This window comes from Dissoconium aciculare, assembly GCF_010015565.1.
Source record: "Dissoconium aciculare CBS 342.82 unplaced genomic scaffold K489scaffold_17, whole genome shotgun sequence".
Classification (NCBI taxonomy): Eukaryota; Fungi; Ascomycota; class Dothideomycetes; order Mycosphaerellales; family Dissoconiaceae; genus Dissoconium; species Dissoconium aciculare.
Window position 1 is genome coordinate 200,702 of NW_022984967.1, and position 19,914 is coordinate 220,615.

The window sequence follows — 19,914 nt, forward strand, 5'->3', positions numbered from 1 at the left end:
AATACGATGAGGGAGGGGACTGAGATGTTGTATTCGAGAGCAGCCGGGTCTTGACGTGTGCCAGTTGAGGCGAGGCGACGAGACAAGACAAGACGGGGTCTTTCCATGTGATCAAGCAAACAGAAAAACACAAATGGTAGTAAGGACGACGAATGCAACTTAAAAGCGTGCCTCGTCAGAAACACACTGATCCAGGCTCTGATCAGGAAAATTAATAGCGATTTGGTAAAAAATCTCTTTCCTCGCTTTTGGAATACATGTCAGGAGAGTTTCTTTTCCTCCGGGATCAAGCACGTAAATTTTTTTTTTTTTATTGTCGTCCTCCTTGCAATCGAACAACTCCCGCCTGGCCGTACTCTCTCATCGCGAGCCAACTCACGCCGAAATCGGCCGTACACACGCATACGCACACTCCTGTCTTTGGAGGGGCCACGCGCGTATCCCAAAAAGGGAAAACCAAAAGCGCCTCGGGCTTTTTTTGATCAAAGCAACAAAAAGGGACAAATAGAAAAGAGCATATACAGAGGATATCAAAAGGGGGATTCGAAAGGAGAAGAAGGTAATCCAAAGAAGGAAGGGAGGAAAGGGAGAAGGGGCGGGTTTCGTCAGATCACATAAGCGCACATTTCTCCCCCATCCGGTCGCGTTTCGCAAGCCAGGTGACCGTGCTCCGCGTCTCCATCATCGAGTTGTTGCCGTCGTCGTCGTAATCGTCGTCGTCGCGTCGGCGGCCGCTGCTGCTGTTCGGCAGGCGGCTGGTCGAGGTCGATGTCAATGTCCGCAGGTCGGGGGTGGTTTTGTTCCGGCGGAACATGCCTGTGCGTTTGGAGGAGCGCGGGGCGGTTGGCGATGCGGCGGAGCCGTTGATGTTGTGGCGGTCGGGTTGCTGTTCTCCGCCGCCGCCACCGCCGCCGCTGCTGTGCCGGCGGTGATGGTGGTGCGGCAAGTCGTGCGGGGCACCAGACGACGAGACGATGGCGCGGCGGGATTTGGTGCGTTTGCCGGTGGGAGCGGATGGCTTGGGCGCAGACGGGGCGGGAGGATGCCAGGCGGTGACGGGGTGGGTGGCGGTACTTGCGGGGGCGGTTTGGGGGGGTGGTTGTTGGGCGGGAATGCGGGAGGAAGAGGGATCGTAGCGCGATTGGGGCGCACCGGGTGCGTTCGCATCTTGGATGGCGGCGGCGGCTGCGGCGGCGCGGCGGAAGGATTGCATGTGGGGAGGGAGACGGCGCATGGAGGCGCCCTCGTTGCCGTCGACGGCGGGAGCTTCGTCTAGAGCGGCGGCGGCTGCGATGCTATTGCTCGTCGTGTATGAGCCGGTGGAGCTGGGGGCCCGGATTTGGGACGAAGGCCGCCTTGGATTGTTGTTTGCTGGCTGTGTAAGCGTGGGGTTATAATGGTGAACATTGCTGCTACTGTCGTTGTCGTAGTTTCCAAAGCCTGGAGGGATCCCTCCGGTTTCAGGCCAGAAGGCAATGCTGGGTCCTGGACCGACCGGACTCGATTGCGGACTGGACTGCATTGGCGAGATGACATCCCGGCGGCGATCGTCGATTTGCGGGTTTCTGAACTGTGAGCGTGAAGTGCTGCGTGCCTGTATGGGGCTGACGGAGTCCCAGTCCGCCGAGGTGATGCCATTCCCAGCATGCATAGGATCTACCACCGGCGCGTTGGCATATGCTCGTGCGAGACTGCGAGGCAGATTCGACAGGACAGGTTCTTGACCGCTGCCGGATGGGCCAACAGGGAGATGCTGTCGAGAACTGGATCGCTGCGTCTCCTCTGACATAGCTCGTGAGTCGAAACTTTGCGATGTCGCCGAGGGCGGTGGTTCAGTATTGACCGCGGCGCTCGAGGGCATAGTGCGGACCATGTCAGCAAACGTCGTCTCCGCATCCTCGGCGAGGCTGGCATCCATGTCCACGGCACCCGAAGCGTGGGATAAAGGTGCGGGAGATGCAGCGTCCGCACTTGGAACCGTGGCGATTGCCGCAGTACGAGGGTCGAACATTGCTGGCGGATCGAGACCTGCCATGGCTCGGAATCGACTGGGGAGGGGCGCGTTGGGTTCTTCAGTGTACTCAGGCAAGGTGAGGTAGCCACCGGTGCTGTCCGCAGTCACGTGCTCTTGTTGCCGCTCTTCGAGAGCTTGGAAACGATGACGCTGCGCGTTGGTCGCGGCTCGCTGTAGAGACACGTGAGATCGAGGAGCAGATTGAGCATATGGTTCGTCGACAGCAAGAGGCAACTCCTCGCCCTCCGCCACATCCACAAGGCTGAGGCGACGTTCCGGTTGTATGCTGCCGGTGGAGAGCATGCTTGATCGGTGGATCATAGAATGTCGGTCAGTGCCTTCACCTGACGTGTCTTGTCGCGATAGTCGCCGACTTCCCAATGTTGTTGCAGATCGACCCAGTGCTACAGGCTTGGAGCTCAGATTGCCCTTGCGGCTTTGATTGACGGTTCGTCGACGCACCAATGCGACTTGGTCCGCTACACTCACGGGCTCCTCGTCGAGCAGTTGCGGCGTGCCCTTTCCGAGGGTGAGGTTGAAAGTTTTTCCTGGCTGGCCGGCAAATTGAGGATCGAAATCGAAGAGAATGATGCGACCGCCTTCAATGTCCTCAAAGGTCTCTTCAGCGGACATTCCGTTCTCGACGATGCCTCCAGGGCTGGTGACGAGTAGTCGTCCTTTGATCCTGGTCTGACTTTGCAGAGACCCTTCTGCTGAGACAGGATTGTACACCCATTTGACATCGGCAAAGGGGCATCCATAACCTGCGTCGAGCTCGTGATCGATGCTGTGGGCCTCGATATTAGCCGCAGCCGGCGTCCCCTTGGGTGGCACGATATACAGTCGTACCGTCCGGTCGTTGACAATCATCGCAACAGTGTCACCATCCTCGTCGACTGCAGGACAGCTGTTCATCGCGGCACCTAGCCCACCGCAAGTCGATAGTGGCGGGGAGATGACGACTGGAAAATCAATATTGCCATATTCGAGGTTGTTGACGCTTAGGATGCCGAACGTGTCGACGACGCCATTCCAGGCGAAAAGTCGCTCGTTGCATGTAGTCCCACCCTCGCGTAGGAAAGTCGCGTGGCTGCTATTCCGGACGTTCTCGGGGTGGAGCAATTCGGAACACCATGCTTCTTTTAATTCGTCAGCAGTCGGCACACCGTTGGGCGCTGCCGGGAAGATGGGCACATTCACAACCACCGTCGACGAAACATTGATCCTGGTCGTCGTTCCTAGCAGACTTGCTCCATCCTCGGAGAACGACAGGCGATCCATTCGCGTCGAACGCACGGCCCGGCGATCGGTGGGTAGAGCATTGGGATCCAGCGAAAAGATCTCCACGCCGCCCTCATATGCTACGGCGAGCAGTCCGCCAGCCGGGGCCAGCGCGATGCAGTTCGAAGGATAATCGAGTGTGATGGTACGGGTTCGGCGTAGTCCCTGGGCGCCTGCCGTGTATATGTTTACTGTATGGTCGTCTGCTAGGATGGCAATGGTGGAAGTCTCGTCTGTGATTTCAACCGCCAGGGGCCGTCTCTTGAGGGCGTAATCTTGGCTGATGCCCACCGGCAGGGCGGCTGTCTGGAGGATGTAGAGTCGAGCACTGTTGTATGCGGCAATGCGGCGACCTGAAGGTGACATTGCGAAACCAAATGCCTCGCCCTGAGGAAAGCCAGCTGAAGCAGTTACAGTGTTTGAGAATAGTTTGATGACGTGGATCCGCGGCCGACTCGGTTCGCTGTCTTCGACGGATTGCCAGCTATATCGCACATGATCCGTTGATCCCAAGCCCGTGGGGTTTGCTTGGACGCTCAGCAGCGAGTATGTTGACGAGCGACGCTGAACGCCAGATGCGCCTCCGGTTGCAGAGGAGCGCCGTGCGGTGCTTGGATCTTCAGTGGGATTGATGGGACTGCTCGCACCAAAGCTGACATCGCCATTGTTGCGTGTCTGTCCGTTGCTGAAATCCTGTACGGCTGCGATATTCGGAGCGTTTGAAGAAACGATTTCAGTGGGGACATCGCGCAATTCGTCGGCATAGTCTTCTGACTCGCTACGTTGGTGCGGCGGCGCCGATGTTTGACTGTTGCTCTGCTCTGGCATGGGCTCGCGTATTCTGGGAATGCTGAAATGCGCTGGCCGATCTTTGGCGAGGATCTTGGGCTCTACGGGATGTGAGTCCGCGGCCCTTGCAAAGCTTTTGACATCCTTGGCGAGGAACTTGGGTGAAGCTCGTGTTGTATGGCCACGATCATCTGACGGCGAGACATCCCGCTCATGTGTTGAGCCGTGCCGCTCTGCATTGGTGTCCCGCCCTATCCTCGTCCTCGACGTGGGAGATTCTGGAGATTTCCCGGACCCGACTATTCTACCATTTGTGTGTCCTAGAGGCGACGGCTTGTCCTCGTGCCCTCTTTCCAGATCTTTCTTTGCATCTCCATCTCCATCTCCATCATCCTCCTCCGCCTCCCCCTCCTCTTCCTCCTCCTCACTCACATCATGATGCTCAGCGTACATGAACATCTCAGATGGGAAGCCCAACTCTTGCGGGCCGCGCAAGACTGCGCTCTCGTCCGCCGGGCCATCCTGCACTTCCGTGGGGCTGTCCTTGTTCGCAGCGATGCGGTCCCGTCGGTCCGGCGAGGGCAGAGGCCAGTCCGGGCGCTCGTACAGGCCGACGCCGTCCAGCTCGCTGATGCTGTTCATGCTCCGACGGCGCAGGCGCCGACGATCATTGCCGTTGGCCTCGCGCAACCGATCGGAGGTGCTGGATCGCTCGTGGACGGAGTTGTGATGGCGCAGAGGGGTGGCAGACGCGCCCGGGATGGACGACGAGCGGGTCATGGTTTCGAGATCGGGCACCTCGGGGTCTCAGGCATGCCAGCCGATCCTCGCATCAGCAGTCCGCAGTGCCGTCGACGGGTGTGGGTGCGTGCATGTACCCTGGCTGGCGAGAACGGGTGGAGAAGAGATCGGCCGGTCGTATTGGCAGATGGGGTACCAATCTAGGTCGCGGAGGTCTCTGTGGTATCCGCAGGTCCGACGAAGGATGTTTAGTTCCTTTCGGGGCGACTGGCCGGTTCACCCGCAGAAGATCGAGGCGGACGATGGAGAGGTCTCACATCCGAACCGGATGTTTTAGCGTGATTGGCGCGTATCGTCTCGTCCACGAAGACTGCAGCGGCGCATACTCGTGATGGTGCTATGAAGCTTGAATATCTGCAATTGGGTGATGAAGCGGTTGGTGGCCGCGTGGCATGGCGTGTCGTGAGTGTGGAGGATTTGAGATGGCGCAGGATGATGAACCACCTACGCGCGGATGAGGGCAAAAAGTTGACGGGTGATGAGTCCAATCCAGCAGCGGTTGTCCGTCTGGTCTAGCGATGATGTGGAGGGAGCCAGGCGAGGCGTGTGTCAGGGACTCTCAAGGGTTCAAGACTGCCGGACCAAAAAAAGGTAGGGTCCACGGTAGGCACGATAGGAATACTGCTAGAATGGGGCAGGTTCCGAGAACGATCTGATCATCAAATCCAAGGAAATCCCATCAAATTCGATCATCAAATCCCATCAAATCCAATCGAATCGAATCATCAAATCCCATCGAACCCAACCATCAAATCCCATCAAATCCCATCAAATCCCATCAAATCCCATCAAATCCCATCAAATCCCATCAAATCCCATCAAATCCCATCCACCTCAATCAAATTCAATCAAACCCAATCAAATCCACCAACGGGCGGGCGCAATCCCGAGCTGGTTCTGGGCGGGCGCAATCCGCTTCATCTACGCTGCAATGACTGCTGACACTCGCCCGGCTGGTGTCCCATCGAGGTTCATGGGTGATTCGATATGTTCCCATCAATGGTCGAACATCATTTGACCTCGCTGGGCATAGCGTAGTCATCACCCTCACCACCACCACCACCACCACCCAGAGAAAAGCGTTGCGGCGGTACAGTACAACCGAAACCCCTCTTCGAATCAAATTGAAATAGATTTCAACCAGATTCATCTTGCGGGAGCTGCAGGGGTGATGGGCGATAGCGCCAACGTTCCACCGTCGTCGATACGGGCTGCAGGAGGAGCGCACATATGCAATGCAGGTTGGGCGACGGGGGGTTTTTTTTTCTGGTTTTCCTTCCAGGGCTATTCTTAGGGCTCCCAAAATGCATGCGACATCCCCACGCTACCAGACTACCAAGGTGTTCCCCCTCTCGAAAAGGGAATGCAAGGCCGCACGCAACGGGCCGGATCATCAGCGCACCGGGCGACACACCGGCTGGACTACCTAGGCGTGTATGTACTGGATGGTGATCATGAGCCCGAATCAGGCCACCAGATGGCCATCCATTCGAGAATAAGGAAGGTGACGAGGAAACGGGAACAAAGCCAGATCCGAATTCCGGATTATTCTTTTCAAAGTGATAGATATCGCATTGATGAAGAAGAAAAAAAAAGGTAGAAAAGGTAGAAAATATTCCAAACAGATCAAGAAAAAATGAAGAGGGTATCATGAAAGAAACTCCGACCATCGCCAGCCAATCCCACCCGCATCGCAAAAAAAGCATCAGTCCCGCCGGTCCCGCTCGAAGCTGAACTTCCGGCGGTCCTCCAATTCCGGCCGGACGCCCTCGCTGCCGGGGACCTCCGCCATCAGGCCGGTCTCGTGCCCGACCGGGGCGGCCGGCATCTCGAAGACGTCGGACGAGCGGTCGGAGGCGCTCGGCTTGCTGTAGAACTCGGGTCGGGCGAGGGTCGAGTCCTTCTCGTGGGAGGCGTGGTCGCTGGGCGCCTCGCAGAAGGTCGGGCCGTCGCAGGGTAGCTCGGCGCGGGGGAGGACGCCGGCCGTCTCGCTGGTCCGGGCCTGGGCTCTGCGTCTCTTGCGCCATCGGGAGAGGAGGATGGCCGCGAGGGCAGCGGCCAGGAGGGCCAGGATGGCCAGGCCGGCGATGAGTCCGCCGGTGGCGGCCGAGGAGAGTCCGCCGATTGTGGCAATGGGCGCAGATAGGGATGAGGATGCGACGGGCTTGCGGATCGGGATCAAGCGCGGATCGGTGGTGTTGTCTGGCGAGCGTGCTGGCGCGACGGTGAAGTTCTGTCGGTTGTAATCGGCAATGAGGTATGCCTCCTGGAGAAAGGTCCGGCCGAGGACGTATTGCGTCGAATTCGCTGCACGTCGGATGGGGAAGTAGTTGGTGGCATTGGTGTAGTACGGGTAGCTCGCTTGCAGGTCGAAAGCTGCGTAAGGCAGTGTGATGTTCATGGTCGGGCCTGGAGCCTGTATCACGTTGTTTTTGAAGGTGAAGGTGACCGTGGGATTGAGCGTCTGCAGCCGGCTTCGCGTGGCATCGGACACCAAGAACAGCTCTGTAGCGTTGTCATAGGTCAGGCCAAAAGCATCGACCCATTTAGGGATATCCCCTTCTGGCACCCAGATGTGCGGGACAGCCGAATCGATCAGGAACAGGTCCCTGCTCGATGCGGTATAGAGGTTGACGTCGCCTTTCAGAGTGTTGCTCGCTGCCATTTGCACTGTGCCAATGGATAAGGACCGCGAGTCGTCGGCGTACATTGGAAATGACATTCCAGGGGAAACATATCGAGCTTCGTCGAATCCGCCCAGCGTGAGCGACGCAGGCGTGTTTGCCCGATAGTGCGCGCCTGCTGTATATCCCCATGACAGACCATCGATCGCTCCCACTCCCGCCAGCCGGGATAGATAGCTATCCGTAGGGTCGTTGTATGTGGTGAAGTTGATCGCTTTGGGTCCCAGACCCGCCAAGCCCATCCACCATTGTAGGGTAGCAGTCGAGGCTACAACTTGAGAGGTCAATTTCGGGGAGTTGGTGTCGTTGCCCCATGTGACGGTATCCAATCCATAATCGCCGTTGCCGAAATACCCCAGCCTGCTCTCGATCGCGGTGAGCGTGAAGAGCCCTACCGGGTCCCACGAGGTGCTGGCGTTCTTATTGAAGCCGGGGCTGTTGGTGCCATTGTAAGGCAGGACTCCTCGGACGGAACCACAATATCCGGGATTGCTGGGACTGATGATCGCACAGGCCGACGGGTCCGGTAGCCACAGCTCTTGCCCAGACGTGGATGGCAAGATGCGGAATTCCTGTGGTGGTGTACCGGCGCGCACGACGAATGTGTTCCAGGACCCATCGTTGCCTTCCCAGTGTGTCGATGGCGTCCAAGAGATGGGCGCGATCGTGGATACATGGGCTGCCATCGTGAAGGGAAGACGGCAGCTCGGGGCGGGAGGTGGAGGGTAGCCTCTCCAGCGATCATGACATGGACGAGGCGCGACGCAGCATTGTTCTCCCGGCTCTCGGGCGGTTCAGCGCAGTGGTGCGTTGTGGGCGGCGGTGGGTGCTGGTGTCGATGTATGCGTGTGAGATGACGAAGAGAAGGAAGTCAGTCAGTCGGATCATCACGGTGAGAAGTCGATCACTCCGGTTGGCGAGTCATGCAGTAGTAGTACTGTATATAAACCTCGACACCCATGTTCGAAAGGCGCATCTAGGGCTGAACAGAGGTGACAAGCGAAAGGCGTCCAGTCCAGCAGTGTATTGTGGTGAAGGATTGGCGTGTGATGGACGTGAGCCGCACCACTCATCCAGCAATGCAATGCAACAACGGGAGAGGAGAGGAGAGGTCCCCCTTCATTCGTACTATAGGCCCTAGACGAAAGCCAAAACTCAGCGACGGGGTCTATTCAGCGGGTGAGACGTGATGTACACCATTCTCCCCGCAGTCCGTCCCATGGATTCCCGACCTTACGAGACGTCACCTCTGAGATCGATGCCATCCGGTGCTCCGACTGGCTGGTGTCACGACATAAGCACTAACAAGCCAAGAGAGCCTCCGCCCGTCTCGCCGAGAGGACAGACAGACAGACAGACAGACAGGCCTTACCTCACGTCTGATGAAACCCGACGCGGCCCAATAGGAGGACGTGATCGCGGCGGGTCCAAAGGACAGAGGGTTCACCAACGAATCCATGTACGGATAATGCAAAGAGAAGCCGAAAAATAAAACATCGCCAGACACGATACGAGGCATGTTCCTCTCTACTTCCATTGTCACATCCGAAGTCGGGCGTGGCGCCGACCGTGTAGCGCAGGACGGGAGGGACATTCCACAGAGATGCTCCATGTGAAAAGCGATGCGTATTCCCATCATGATCCCTTGCAGGGCGACGAAAGGTGGTGGTCGATCCCTCCATCACGGGCAGCTCGAAGTCGAGACTCGGGTTCACAACCGTCGTAAGAAGACAATTCAAACCCAAACCTCGTCTATCCTGTAAAGACAATCATCTCCATACAAATAGAAAGAAGGGAGGATGAAGAAAAAGGCAAAAGGACATCACCCGATCATTAAATTTATGAAAATTAACATATTCCGCTCCCCCCAAAAAAGCCAAACCTCAAGCACATCGAAAATAGTACACACACGCGCGCGCTTTTCCTCCGCGTCAATTTACATGACCGACATTAGCCTCAGAAAGAGAGAAAATAAAAACGTAAGGATCCCGGGTGGCGGATGGAGATCAGTGTTGGTGAGCCGCGCCCGATCGACGTTGTCCGCGCCACCTCTCCGGCCAAGGCGACTTCCCGTCCAGCCGAGGATGGCCCACCGCCGTGTCCGCCAACCGTGGCATGCACGTGAGGCGTGAGAGCAGAGGGGATGGGGTGCAGGGGACTGGACTAGCGCGTCGATCGCTCCCTCCCCGCTGCGGCTGCGACGGGCTCGCCGGCCTCGTACGCATACGCATCGCCGTCGCCGTCCTCGCCGGCCTCGAAGATCTCCGCCTGGCTGGCCTGCAGCGCGACCTGGGCGCCGAGCGAGTTCCGCGAGATGCTGTCGGCGGCGCGATGTCGCTGGACGGAGGACGGGACCGGTCCTCCTCTGTCGGCGGGGGAAGGGGGCATCGCCGGAGCAGCAGGAGCAGCAGCGGCGGATGAGGAACCACCCGCTGCGTCGTGGCGGGAACTGGCGAGGGTCGAGGAGCGGGAGAGGGCGTGGGGGTTCCGGTCCAGGGCGTCGACGGCGGCGAGCCAGGCTTGTGCCGAGGGCGAGTCGGCGATGTCTGGGGTGAGAGCCGCGGCGCCGCCGCCGCCGGGGCTTTGGTTGGCCGCTGCTGATGTGGTTGTGGTGGATGGTGGATTGGGCATGGTACGGTTGAGGGCGCTGTTGCGTTTGGGAGAGCGCACTGGGGGTTGAGGAGCAGGGGCGGCGGAAGGGTGGAGGTCGATGGTGGGACGCGGTTGTGGGTGTTGTTGTAGTTGTTGGTGGGAGGTTGACATCGACAAAGGGTGTGGAGGGAGGTCGAGGCCTGTCACGAGGTCTCTTATGGTGGCATGGTGGGGGAGCGGTGGTGTTTCGGCGTCGACGGGCGTGAAGTGGACTTCGTCATCGTCGTCCTCCGGGTAGTGTGAGGAGGCGCGATCGGTGCCTGAGCTCGTGATCGCTGCTCCCAGCATGCCTTGAGAGGCGCGGAACGGGATCAATGCCGGCTGCGAGAGCGTTTCGCTCTCGGGCCGATGGTTGAGGAGCGGAGACTGGCCGCCGGCCGACGTGCGCGACCGTGTTCCGTCAAAGCCAAAGTCAAAGACTTGGCTGGGATAGTGCCGGGAAGCTCTCGTCGCAGTTCCCAGGATCACCTCCTCTTCCTCCTCTTCCTCTCCATCGGGATGACTATCGCCGTCCGCACTGGTCGCGAGACCGGCGTTGCTGGAGTGTTTGGTCGTACCTTCCTGTACAAGCTCGTCGGGCGCGATACTCGTGGTTGTGGTGCCTGTGGCCTTCGTCGGCGAATCGAAATAAGGCTGCTGTTTCATCGTAGGCGTGTCCTGCAATTCGAGGTCGTCGCCTGTGGGTCTCAGCCCGGCCGCTGCTGCGTCGCGCTCGAGCTCTTCTGGCGGCATGCGTGAAGACCGAACGACTTCAAAGCCCTTGCCCTGCTCCTTCTTCTTGGCCCCGCCGGAGCCAATGGCGAACAGGAAATTTTGGAACCAGCTCTGCGCGACAATCGCAGGACCTTCGGGGTCAGCAGGTCCCGTCTTGAGTTTGCGCGTGGGTTGGTCGTTGAGCGCAGCACCACGGTAATATTGATCCACTTCGCGGACAGCATAATCCGTACGAGGGGCAGATGCGCCAGCGTTGCTCGAACCCTGAAGTTCGCCGTTTGATCCCTGCCGCTCGCGGATGTAAGCGGGCGCGGGTGAGTCGTGCGCACTGTTCGGCTCGTAGCTGTTGTCCCGAGTGTGGGCAAGTTGACCTTGACCAGGCGCATCTCGGTAAGGGAACTCCGCGACGCTCCCGCGCGTCTTGTTCCCAGGCTCCGACAAGGCCCCAAGGGTAGCCTTCCGGGGCCTTGGTGCTCGGTAGTAATTATCCCCAGGATGGTGATCGCGGGATCCAATCGATGGGCGACCCCCCAGCATCATTCCGAACGCCGACGCATTCTCGCTCTCCGGGTCAGGGGAGGCGAGGGGGTCGCCACCACTGGAAAAGTTATCGAAGCCACTGGTGCGACCCAGCAGTTGCTGGCTGCTAGCTGAGATGCTACGGCTGCGGCCATTCGACATGACATCCAGATTCGAGTCCTGGAGCATGGCTGTGGTGCTCATCGTGCTCGCCCGGTTCTTCGCATCCACGCGCGTCTGCCGCTTCTTCAGCATGCGCCAGTTGAGGATGCTGCCTCGGATGGCACCGCTATGTGAGTCGCCGCCGGCACCCAGCGCACGGGCTAGGACCTCGACCAAGGTTTGAGCGGAATTCAAGAAGAAGCCAAACACGAGCACGCAGGCATGGAGGATTAAGATGACGTATCCGATCCACCCTTTCGGCGCCTGTGACACCGACAACGATGGCACAAAGGCGATCATGAGGAGGACGGTGATCAGCCGGATCGATGCGAAGCATGTGTGATACAGATTCATGCTCGTTTGGCCTTGGAAGGGACGGAAGCCGTTCAGCGTCAGAATCAGAATGACCTCGCAAATCGCGAGCACAATGATTTGAGCAATCCCGCTCGGCTGCACAGCACCGATTGCGACTGCGCGCATGAAGGTGATGAAGACCGGGATCAGCGCAAAGGGCGCAGCGCTGTCGTTGTATGTGTTGTACAGCGGGCCGTACAACAGCACGGTCGGCATGTCATCGAAAAGGAGCGTGCGTGGCTTGGTTTTGAAAATCACCCGGAGGATCCATCCTGCGGAGATGATGACCAAGACGAGCAGCACCGCAGCACAGGCTAGGACACTTGCGGGTGCGCCAAAGGCAATGACCAGCTGGAAGAGGCTCAGTGCGACGATGGGGAGGATGAAGTAATTGAAGACCAGGCGAATCATGTTTCCCAGGGTGAAGGGCAAGTTCTTCTTGCGCAGGTCCTCTTCGGAAGTGCTGGTGACTTGACGATAGATCCAGCGGCCGAAGAAACCGAGTTGGGTCAGGACGACGACTGCAGCGGCGATGACCAGAAGCCAGATGGCCATGCACGCCCAGATGTCGTTCACCGTCTCCATGCCGATGTACTGGCTCATCCTCGCCATGCCGTAGGTTCCATTCACGCGGTACACGCCGTCGACGAGGCTCTGCGTTCCTGGGCCCTGGCTGACGAAGCTCTCGTTGAACAGGAGAACCGACCAACTGGCCTGGCTGACGGCAGGCTGGAAGAATCCCGGGTAGTTCAAGGTCAAGGCGCCGGTGAGCACAACGAATTGTATGTATTGTAGGCAATCCCCGAACCCCGGCGTGACCAGACGCAGCAGATCCTCATCTCTTCCGTAATTGCTGCTCCATCGGAAGATGTCCGCGCTTCCCCAGGGTGACCAGATCGCAGCAGACAGGGTGGCCAGACCCTTGATGATCAAGATGGCAGCGGGAAGCCATGTCAGAAGGTTCTCGATCCTCGGACCAAGGGCGGGAGTGATCTGAGCGCTCACGCAGGAGATGAGACCGAGACCAGTATCTCCGGAGAAGACCTGGACTGTGGTGGAGAGGGTGGTAAAAGCATAACTGCTGTTGAGGTTCAGACTTTGAACGACGGCCGGGAGACCTGCGCGTGTGCTCTCGGGAGTCGATGTGTTCGCGAAGAACGTCGGTCCCAGAGGACATGATCCATTGTCGCGTAGAGCCCCACAGAAGCGCACCAAGTTGTTGGCGACGGTGAATGACAGGACATCATATCGCGTCGACAAGGATGTCAAATTCCCCGAGGTTCCCACATCCGTAATCTTTCCATTGGTCGCATTGGGGTTCGACCAGTATGAATCGCTCGGAGGCGGCAGTGAGCCTGACAGCGTCTGGCCCGTCACGTTGCCGAAGACGGTGACATTCAGGGAATGGGGCTGACTGGCGGCATCGTAGACGACGTCGAGATACAGAGGCTTATACTGCAAGGGTTCGCCCGACTGTGATGGGTTCTGTTTGGCGAAGCTGGTGCACGAATCGAAAGGCAATAAGACCGCCGAGGCGCGTGGTGGGAGCGAGGCGACGAACAGGGCGGACAACAGCAGCAGCGCACGTCGAGCGCTGGGCCCGAGGACGGTCATTGAAGCGATGACATGGGCGGCGAATTGGAGATGTGAATCAGATGGACAGTCGAGAGAGAAGAATTGATTGATCAGTAGGGGACGGTAGTGGTGGTGGTGGTGGTTGTTGTCGAGGTAACATAAGAAAAGGCGAATACGTGGTAGATGGTGTTGGTGGTGGTGTTGGTGGTGTAGAGATGGATGTGCTAGGTAGAGATGGATCGTCGTTGTTCGTTATTGTTGTCGCTGTTGTTGTCCGCGACCGTCCACATTCCCGCCCGTACGAACGAACAAACGGAACGAGAGAAGTGGGTTTGAATGGTGGGTGGTGAGCGGCGGCGGCGGCGGCGGCAGCAGCAGGTTTCCTCGGGGGAACTCTAATGATAATAATACTAGGTACAGGACTGTGATAATCCTGGCACAAGGCGCTGAGCACGAACATACCGAGATACCTTTGCTGTGACATACTGTGACATACCATCGGGCAGGTTTGGGCGGGCGGGCGGGTGCGCAGGTGGACGGATGGACGGACGGACACTCACATCACCCACCAAATCAAATCAAATCAAATTCAATCAAATCGTCTCCAGCGTGCCAGCCTTCCCAGGCGCTGTTGGGGGCCGGCTTTTCCTCCTCACGGGCTCCCGCTTGGCTGGCTGGCTGGCTGGCTGGTTGGCTGCTGCGCCTCCGCCTGCGCCTGCGCCTGCGCCCGCCGTTGCAGATCTGCATCGATGGATGCGGTGATGAATACGACAAAGGGTGGTGGATCTCCGACAGCATCTTCTTGTTCTTCTCCTTCGGCGTCGTCGTCTTCTTCTTCGCACGTTCTACGGACGATAGTTCAAACCATAAAACATGCAGTAGTGATATCTGTAAAACCACCACAACCCCTATACCGTGTTATCATATAAATCCGGTTGGATTCTGCTCGCCCAGTTCTGTAGGCGACCTCTCCATACATAATACTGTTGTATACCTATGGGCCCTGTTGCGGTGATACGAGGATAATAATACCTAGGTACTATACAGTAGAAATAGGTAACAACAATAATAAATTGACTTGGAGGACAGGAACCTCTGATGGTGACGGGACTTCATCTTCATGCTTCCTGTCACGTCCATACATGGAGCTGGCTTCTGCTACAGTTTACCATAGATCACCACCATGAATACTCTCAATCATGCCATATCCCCATCATCGCTATAGTATGATGCATGATGGATAGGTATATACATACACATACATCGACCTGATATGGATCCTGTCTATTCGCCTGGCGATGGATGGCAAGAGAAATAATCCGGGATGATAACATTTATTATTTATTTATTGATAAGCCGCGCAAACGTGGACCGCCCGTGAAAAGGAAGGTTGTTGGAGACGCGCCAGATCCGTCATGGCGCCGAAGTCTCCAAACCGGCCCGCCGTCTCAGCCCATCTCATCTCATCTCATCTTATCTCATCTTTCGTTCGTTTTTGCTCCTCCACTTCGGGCATGTTCGGCGTTCGTTTCAGCTTTTCAGCTCCGCCTCGAAAAATCAGGCTAAATAATAATAATAATCTCAGCGACAACCCTGGGCTTATTTCTGGCGGACGACCTTGGAAAGCTTGATGACAACCCTAGTAATATGTTCCATTACAGTACAGTAATTCACGGACTCGATATGTTGAAATCGTGAATGATCGCAACGCACGATCCCGACGAGTTGGCAGATGAGGTGCCGTGCCGTGACGTTGAGCGTACACATCGATCTGACCGCCGTCGTTCCGACGTTGTCTTGCTACAACAACCACCACCGCCACGACAAACCCTAGATCTGGTTGAACCGCCTTCCCTTGATATTTTCCAAGCAGTATCCGACCCGTGGGTACACAGTCGATGCCGCCTAGCAACATTCCGGTCGCGGGCACACCGTACGGGAACGAGCACCAGAGGGTCCCGCTCAAATACACAAATCAAACGCTGTCCTCATTCCCAATCACCCTGCACAAGGTCCTCAAAGGGATTGGTGCGGACGTGCGTACTGGGAATTCTGTGTTTTCTGGCAAACAGGTCCATCTTCTCCTCGACAGCGATTGACGCGTCGCATCGTCTTGGCTGCAGGGTGAGGTTTATTAATATCCCACCTGCAAGCTTCCCTACAAAACTAGGTAGTGTAGTATTGTATTGGCTCGCATCCGGATCAGCGACGACGGTAGAATTTGGCCCGAGGCTCTCCATCAAATATTGATGGGGACGGCCCTGCGTCATATTGAGGTGTAAACTTATTAAGCCCTACAGGAGATACAGTACCGTCCCTCCAGCACCACCGACGCCTGCCCGCACGCCCGTCGAGTCGTCATTGTCGACAAAAGCTCCAGCAGCGTATCAATGGCGGAGACCGACACCCAATGTTTGCACCATATACCTATACCGTGATCATCCTCAATACATATCTATCCATGTCCATGTCGCCGGTCTGACTCTGCTTTTCCTTACGATCTTGATCTGACTCTGCTTTTCCTTACGATCTTGATCTGACTCTGCTTTTCCTTGTGATCTTGGTCTGACTCTGCTTTCCTTTTGATCTTCCGTACCCGTTCAACGAAACATCAAAAATGGGCTTCGAACCGCCAGCAGACGCACCGAAACTCGCTCTCCCAAAGAGCTATGCCGACCTTCCCTTCACCGAGATCAGGGTCACCAACGTCCCCGAATCATCCTCAAACGTGACACCGATCGTCCTCGTAACCTTATACCGTCCCACAAGGCACAATGCCTTCACCACGACCATGATGCGCGAGCTGGAACTCGCCTACACCCTCTTCGATATCGATGACCGGGTCAAATGTATCGTGCAGACCGGGCACGGGAGGATGTTCTGTGCGGGCGCGGATCTGGACACTTCGATATTCGATGGCGGGGACGAGTCGGTGCGGGATCACAGGGATGGTGGTGGACGGGTCGTCATGGCGATCAATCGGTGTCGGAAGCCGACCATTGCTGCGCTGAACGGGAGTGCGGTCGGGATCGGCATCACGATGACCTTACCCATGAACATCCGCATCGCGTACGAGGGCGCGAAGGTCGGCTTCGTCTTTGCGAGGAGAGGCTTGATCATGGAGGCGGCCAGTAGCTTCTTCTTACCGCGACTGATCGGGTACGCAGGAAAAGACCTCCCGCCCACCTCGTCTCTGACAACGGACTGACATTCCCCTTCTAGCATGTCGAAAGCTCTCCACCTCTGCACCACCGGCGCGACCTATCCCGCCTCCCACCCGCTCCTCTCCACCCTCTTCTCCGAAACCCTCCCCACCGCCTCCGCCGTGCTGCCCCGCGCGCTCGAGATCGCCAACGAGATCGTCGCCAACACCAGCCTCGTGTCCACGAACCTCATGAAGGAGCTGATGTACCGCGGCCCCGACAGCCCCGAAGCCGCCCACCTCCTCGACAGCCGCATCATCTACGAGCTGTTCACCAGCAAGGACAACAAGGAGGGCGTGGATGCGTTTCTACAGAAGAGGCCGGTCCGGTTCAAGGGCACCATGCAGAACGATGCGCCGCCGACGTGGCCGTGGTGGAATGCGCCGAGCACAGCCAATCGACCGGTCGAACAGAGTTATAAATATAAGGCGAAGCTGTAAGGGGAAATGAAAAGAATTCTCCGGGCCTGCGCTCTGAGTTGGTGATTTCAGAGTGTTCGACGAACGGTCAACATGCGTGAGAACGGGCAGATGATTGATGACATTGTAACACTGCTCAAGACGACAAAGGTTCGAGGAGGGTAAATCCATACCACCGATGGAGCTGATTCAATCTGCGATCCGTACCGGACCTTCGAACACAGGCCGTAAGCCGAATGGCAAGTCAGACCGATGATGATCATGAGCGGAAATGTACGTATATAGATTCTCTCGTCGTGGAAGAGCTATGTAGTATCGTCTCTGCGATCGGACGGGCCCTGCAAGTCGATGGAGCGCCGTTTGCGGGCGAATTCGCAGCTGCTGCACGTGGGCGGCTAGCTAGCTCGCCACGTGCAAAGATCTGCCTGTCCGCTCCCACGTTGCGCCAAACTTCTTCAGCTTCGCATCGCAACTTTTGCCGCCAACCAGAAACTCTTCCGCTGCATTGAACGGACTTCCAACATTTCAGAGGCGACTGCGACTTCTTTGGTTTGACACACGGTCATGATGCCAACTACCGGTGATGGTGATGCGGAAGCTGTCGCGGCTCATCACAATACCCTGCAAAGTACGACCACATCGACACCATGGTTCTTGAGGAGCGATCGCAAAGTGACGGATTGAGGTAACGCCCTTCAACGAGCGAAGCATGAGCCGGTGCTCGGACTGGGAATCAGGCCTGGTGCTTGTGTGAGATGGCATCGCCGCTCGCGCCGGCACCAAGCCTCTTTGCCGGACCTTGCTGAGATCATACGGCCGAACTTGATTCTAGACAATGCTAGCGACGAAAGAATCATGCTTCCTCCCCTTCGTTGTCTTTTCCAATGAAGGCATGGCTGACGAATACAGATGAAAACCCTCCAATTCGTGCGGAGCCGACGGACGGGCTCACCTTGAGAGATGTCGAGAAAGCCGAGCCGGCCTCAACCTCATCGCCGACAAGCTCGGAACGTGACTTCGAAGGTCGTGTAGGCCCTGCGAAGCGCTACTTCAAATCGATCGAACAGACTCTGTTCAGATACAACATCGAGGCTCGTGGGGTGGAGCGGGTGCTCCCGGAGCATCGACATGACATGCACCGGATGGGCTTCGTTCAAGTCTGCCTCGTGTGGATCAGCATCAACCTCGAGGCGATCATGGTCACCCTCGGCATGCTCGGACCCGCCGTCTACTACTTGCCGTTCACTGACGCTTGTCTGCTCGGCGTCTTCGGCGCTCTCCTCGGCAGCCTACCGGTGGCCTACATTGCCACACTTGGCCCGAAATCCGGCCTGCGTACCATGATTCTCACGCGCTACGTTACTGGTTGGTGGCCGTCGAAGCTCATCGTTGTTCTCGCTTTGATCGTATTCTTGGGCTACCTGCTCATCGATGCCGTCATCGGTGGACAGATTCTCAGCGCCGTCAGCCCCAACGACAGCCTGAGCGTCATCGTCGGCATCGTGATCGTTTGCGTCTTGAGCTGGGTAGTCTCGACATGTGGATATGCCTTCTTCCATACCTATGAGAGATACGCATGGTTGCCACAACTGATCATCCTATGTCTACTCGCGGGTGTCGCGGGCCCAAAGTTCGACCTGACGGCGAATCCATCCGAAGGCGCGTCCTTGGGCGAGATCGCTGGCAACCGGCTCTCCTTCTTCAGCCTGTGTCTCGCAAGCCAAATCACCTACGCCCAAGCGGCCGCCGATTTCTTCGTCTACTACCCAGTCGACACCTCCCGCACGAAGATGTTCCTATCGACAACCATCGGCCTGACAGTCTCCTCAGCCTTCACCCTCATCCTCGGAATCGGCCTCGCCTCCGGCACAGCATCGGTCCCAGAATGGAGCGCCGCATACGAGACGTCCCAAGGCGCGCTCATCGTCGAAGCGTTCCGTCCCCTCGGCGGCTTCGGCTCCTTCTGCAGCGTCTTGCTCGCCCTCGGTCTGGTGGGGAACATGGTGCCGCCGCTGTACGCCTCGGGGATAGATTTCCAAGCCCTCGGCCGTCCCTTCGCCCGCGTGCCCCGGATCCTCTGGACCACCCTCGCCATCGTCATCCCCCTCGTCGCCGCGATCGCCGGCCGCGAGCACCTCGCGCAGATCTTCACCAATTTCCTCGCCCTGATGGGTTACTGGGTCAGCATTTGGATCGCCATCGTCCTCGAGGAGCATTTCCTCTTCCGGAGATCCCTGGCCCGGCCCGATGGATGGGACTGGGCCGCCTGGGACGATCGTTCCCGGCTGCCGCTGGGCCTCGCCGCGCTGTTTGCCTTCCTCGTCGGCTGGGCCGGTGCGATCTTGTGCATGGCGCAGGTGTACTATGTCGGACCGTTGGCGGGCTTGATCAGCGAGTATGGTGGCGATGTGAGTCTGCTCTGCCCTTCCGCCGTTCACTCCTTTGCAGAGTCCTTTTTTTCTCCTTCGCTGACGTTTTCCCCCTTACGCAGATGGGCAATTATGTCGGTTTCGCTTGGGCTGCGGTCGTGTTCCCGCCCGCGCGATGGCTCGAGTTGCGCCGCTTCGGTAGATGAGATCTCGCAGCTCACCGTGAAGATATTCCTCGATATCCCAATCAGATCTCACGACATAGAATGGAAATGCGGGATGTTTTACGTGTTGCAATGTTTTGATCGATAGGATGATCGATTTGAATACGTGCGAAGAAGCCGCGTAGCAGTAGATTTCCGACTTCCTCCGCAAATC

At 57.6% G+C, this 19,914-nt stretch overlaps 6 protein-coding genes across 6 annotated transcripts; 3 read left to right on the forward strand and 3 right to left on the reverse strand.

The window, feature by feature from the left end:
- Positions 1 to 610: 610 nt before the first annotated feature.
- Positions 611 to 4,123, reverse strand: K489DRAFT_327429 (uncharacterized protein; the record flags this gene model as incomplete). Its single annotated transcript, XM_033601991.1, has 2 exons — positions 611 to 1,243; positions 1,406 to 4,123. 2 exons carry the CDS (start codon positions 4,121 to 4,123, stop codon positions 611 to 613), a joined length of 3,351 nt encoding a protein of 1,116 aa, XP_033455608.1.
- A 2,278-nt stretch (positions 4,124 to 6,401) lies between these two features.
- Positions 6,402 to 8,614, reverse strand: K489DRAFT_384760 (acid protease). The gene has a single exon (XM_033605931.1). It carries the CDS (start codon positions 8,253 to 8,255, stop codon positions 6,591 to 6,593), a length of 1,665 nt encoding a protein of 554 aa, XP_033455609.1. The 5' UTR covers positions 8,256 to 8,614; the 3' UTR covers positions 6,402 to 6,590.
- Positions 8,615 to 9,323: 709 nt separating this feature from the next.
- On the reverse strand, positions 9,324 to 13,907 carry K489DRAFT_384761 (uncharacterized protein). Its single transcript, XM_033605932.1, has one exon. The coding sequence runs from the start codon at positions 13,582 to 13,584 to the stop codon at positions 9,733 to 9,735; it is 3,852 nt and encodes a 1,283-aa protein (XP_033455610.1). The 5' UTR covers positions 13,585 to 13,907; the 3' UTR covers positions 9,324 to 9,732.
- Positions 13,908 to 15,145: 1,238 nt separating this feature from the next.
- K489DRAFT_92000 (uncharacterized protein) lies at positions 15,146 to 15,979 on the forward strand. Its single transcript, XM_033609041.1, has one exon. The coding sequence runs from the start codon at positions 15,244 to 15,246 to the stop codon at positions 15,793 to 15,795; it is 552 nt and encodes a 183-aa protein (XP_033455611.1). The 5' UTR covers positions 15,146 to 15,243; the 3' UTR covers positions 15,796 to 15,979.
- Positions 15,980 to 16,162: 183 nt separating this feature from the next.
- K489DRAFT_391169 (enoyl-CoA hydratase/isomeras-like protein) lies at positions 16,163 to 17,188 on the forward strand (the record flags this gene model as incomplete). The annotated part of the gene is made up of 2 exons (XM_033606664.1): positions 16,163 to 16,704; positions 16,768 to 17,188. 2 exons carry the CDS (start codon positions 16,163 to 16,165, stop codon positions 17,186 to 17,188), a joined length of 963 nt encoding a protein of 320 aa, XP_033455612.1.
- An 863-nt stretch (positions 17,189 to 18,051) lies between these two features.
- On the forward strand, positions 18,052 to 19,742 carry K489DRAFT_327411 (uncharacterized protein; the record flags this gene model as incomplete). The annotated part of the gene is made up of 2 exons (XM_033601990.1): positions 18,052 to 19,575; positions 19,659 to 19,742. 2 exons carry the CDS (start codon positions 18,052 to 18,054, stop codon positions 19,740 to 19,742), a joined length of 1,608 nt encoding a protein of 535 aa, XP_033455613.1.
- Between the last annotated feature and the right edge of the window lie 172 nt (positions 19,743 to 19,914).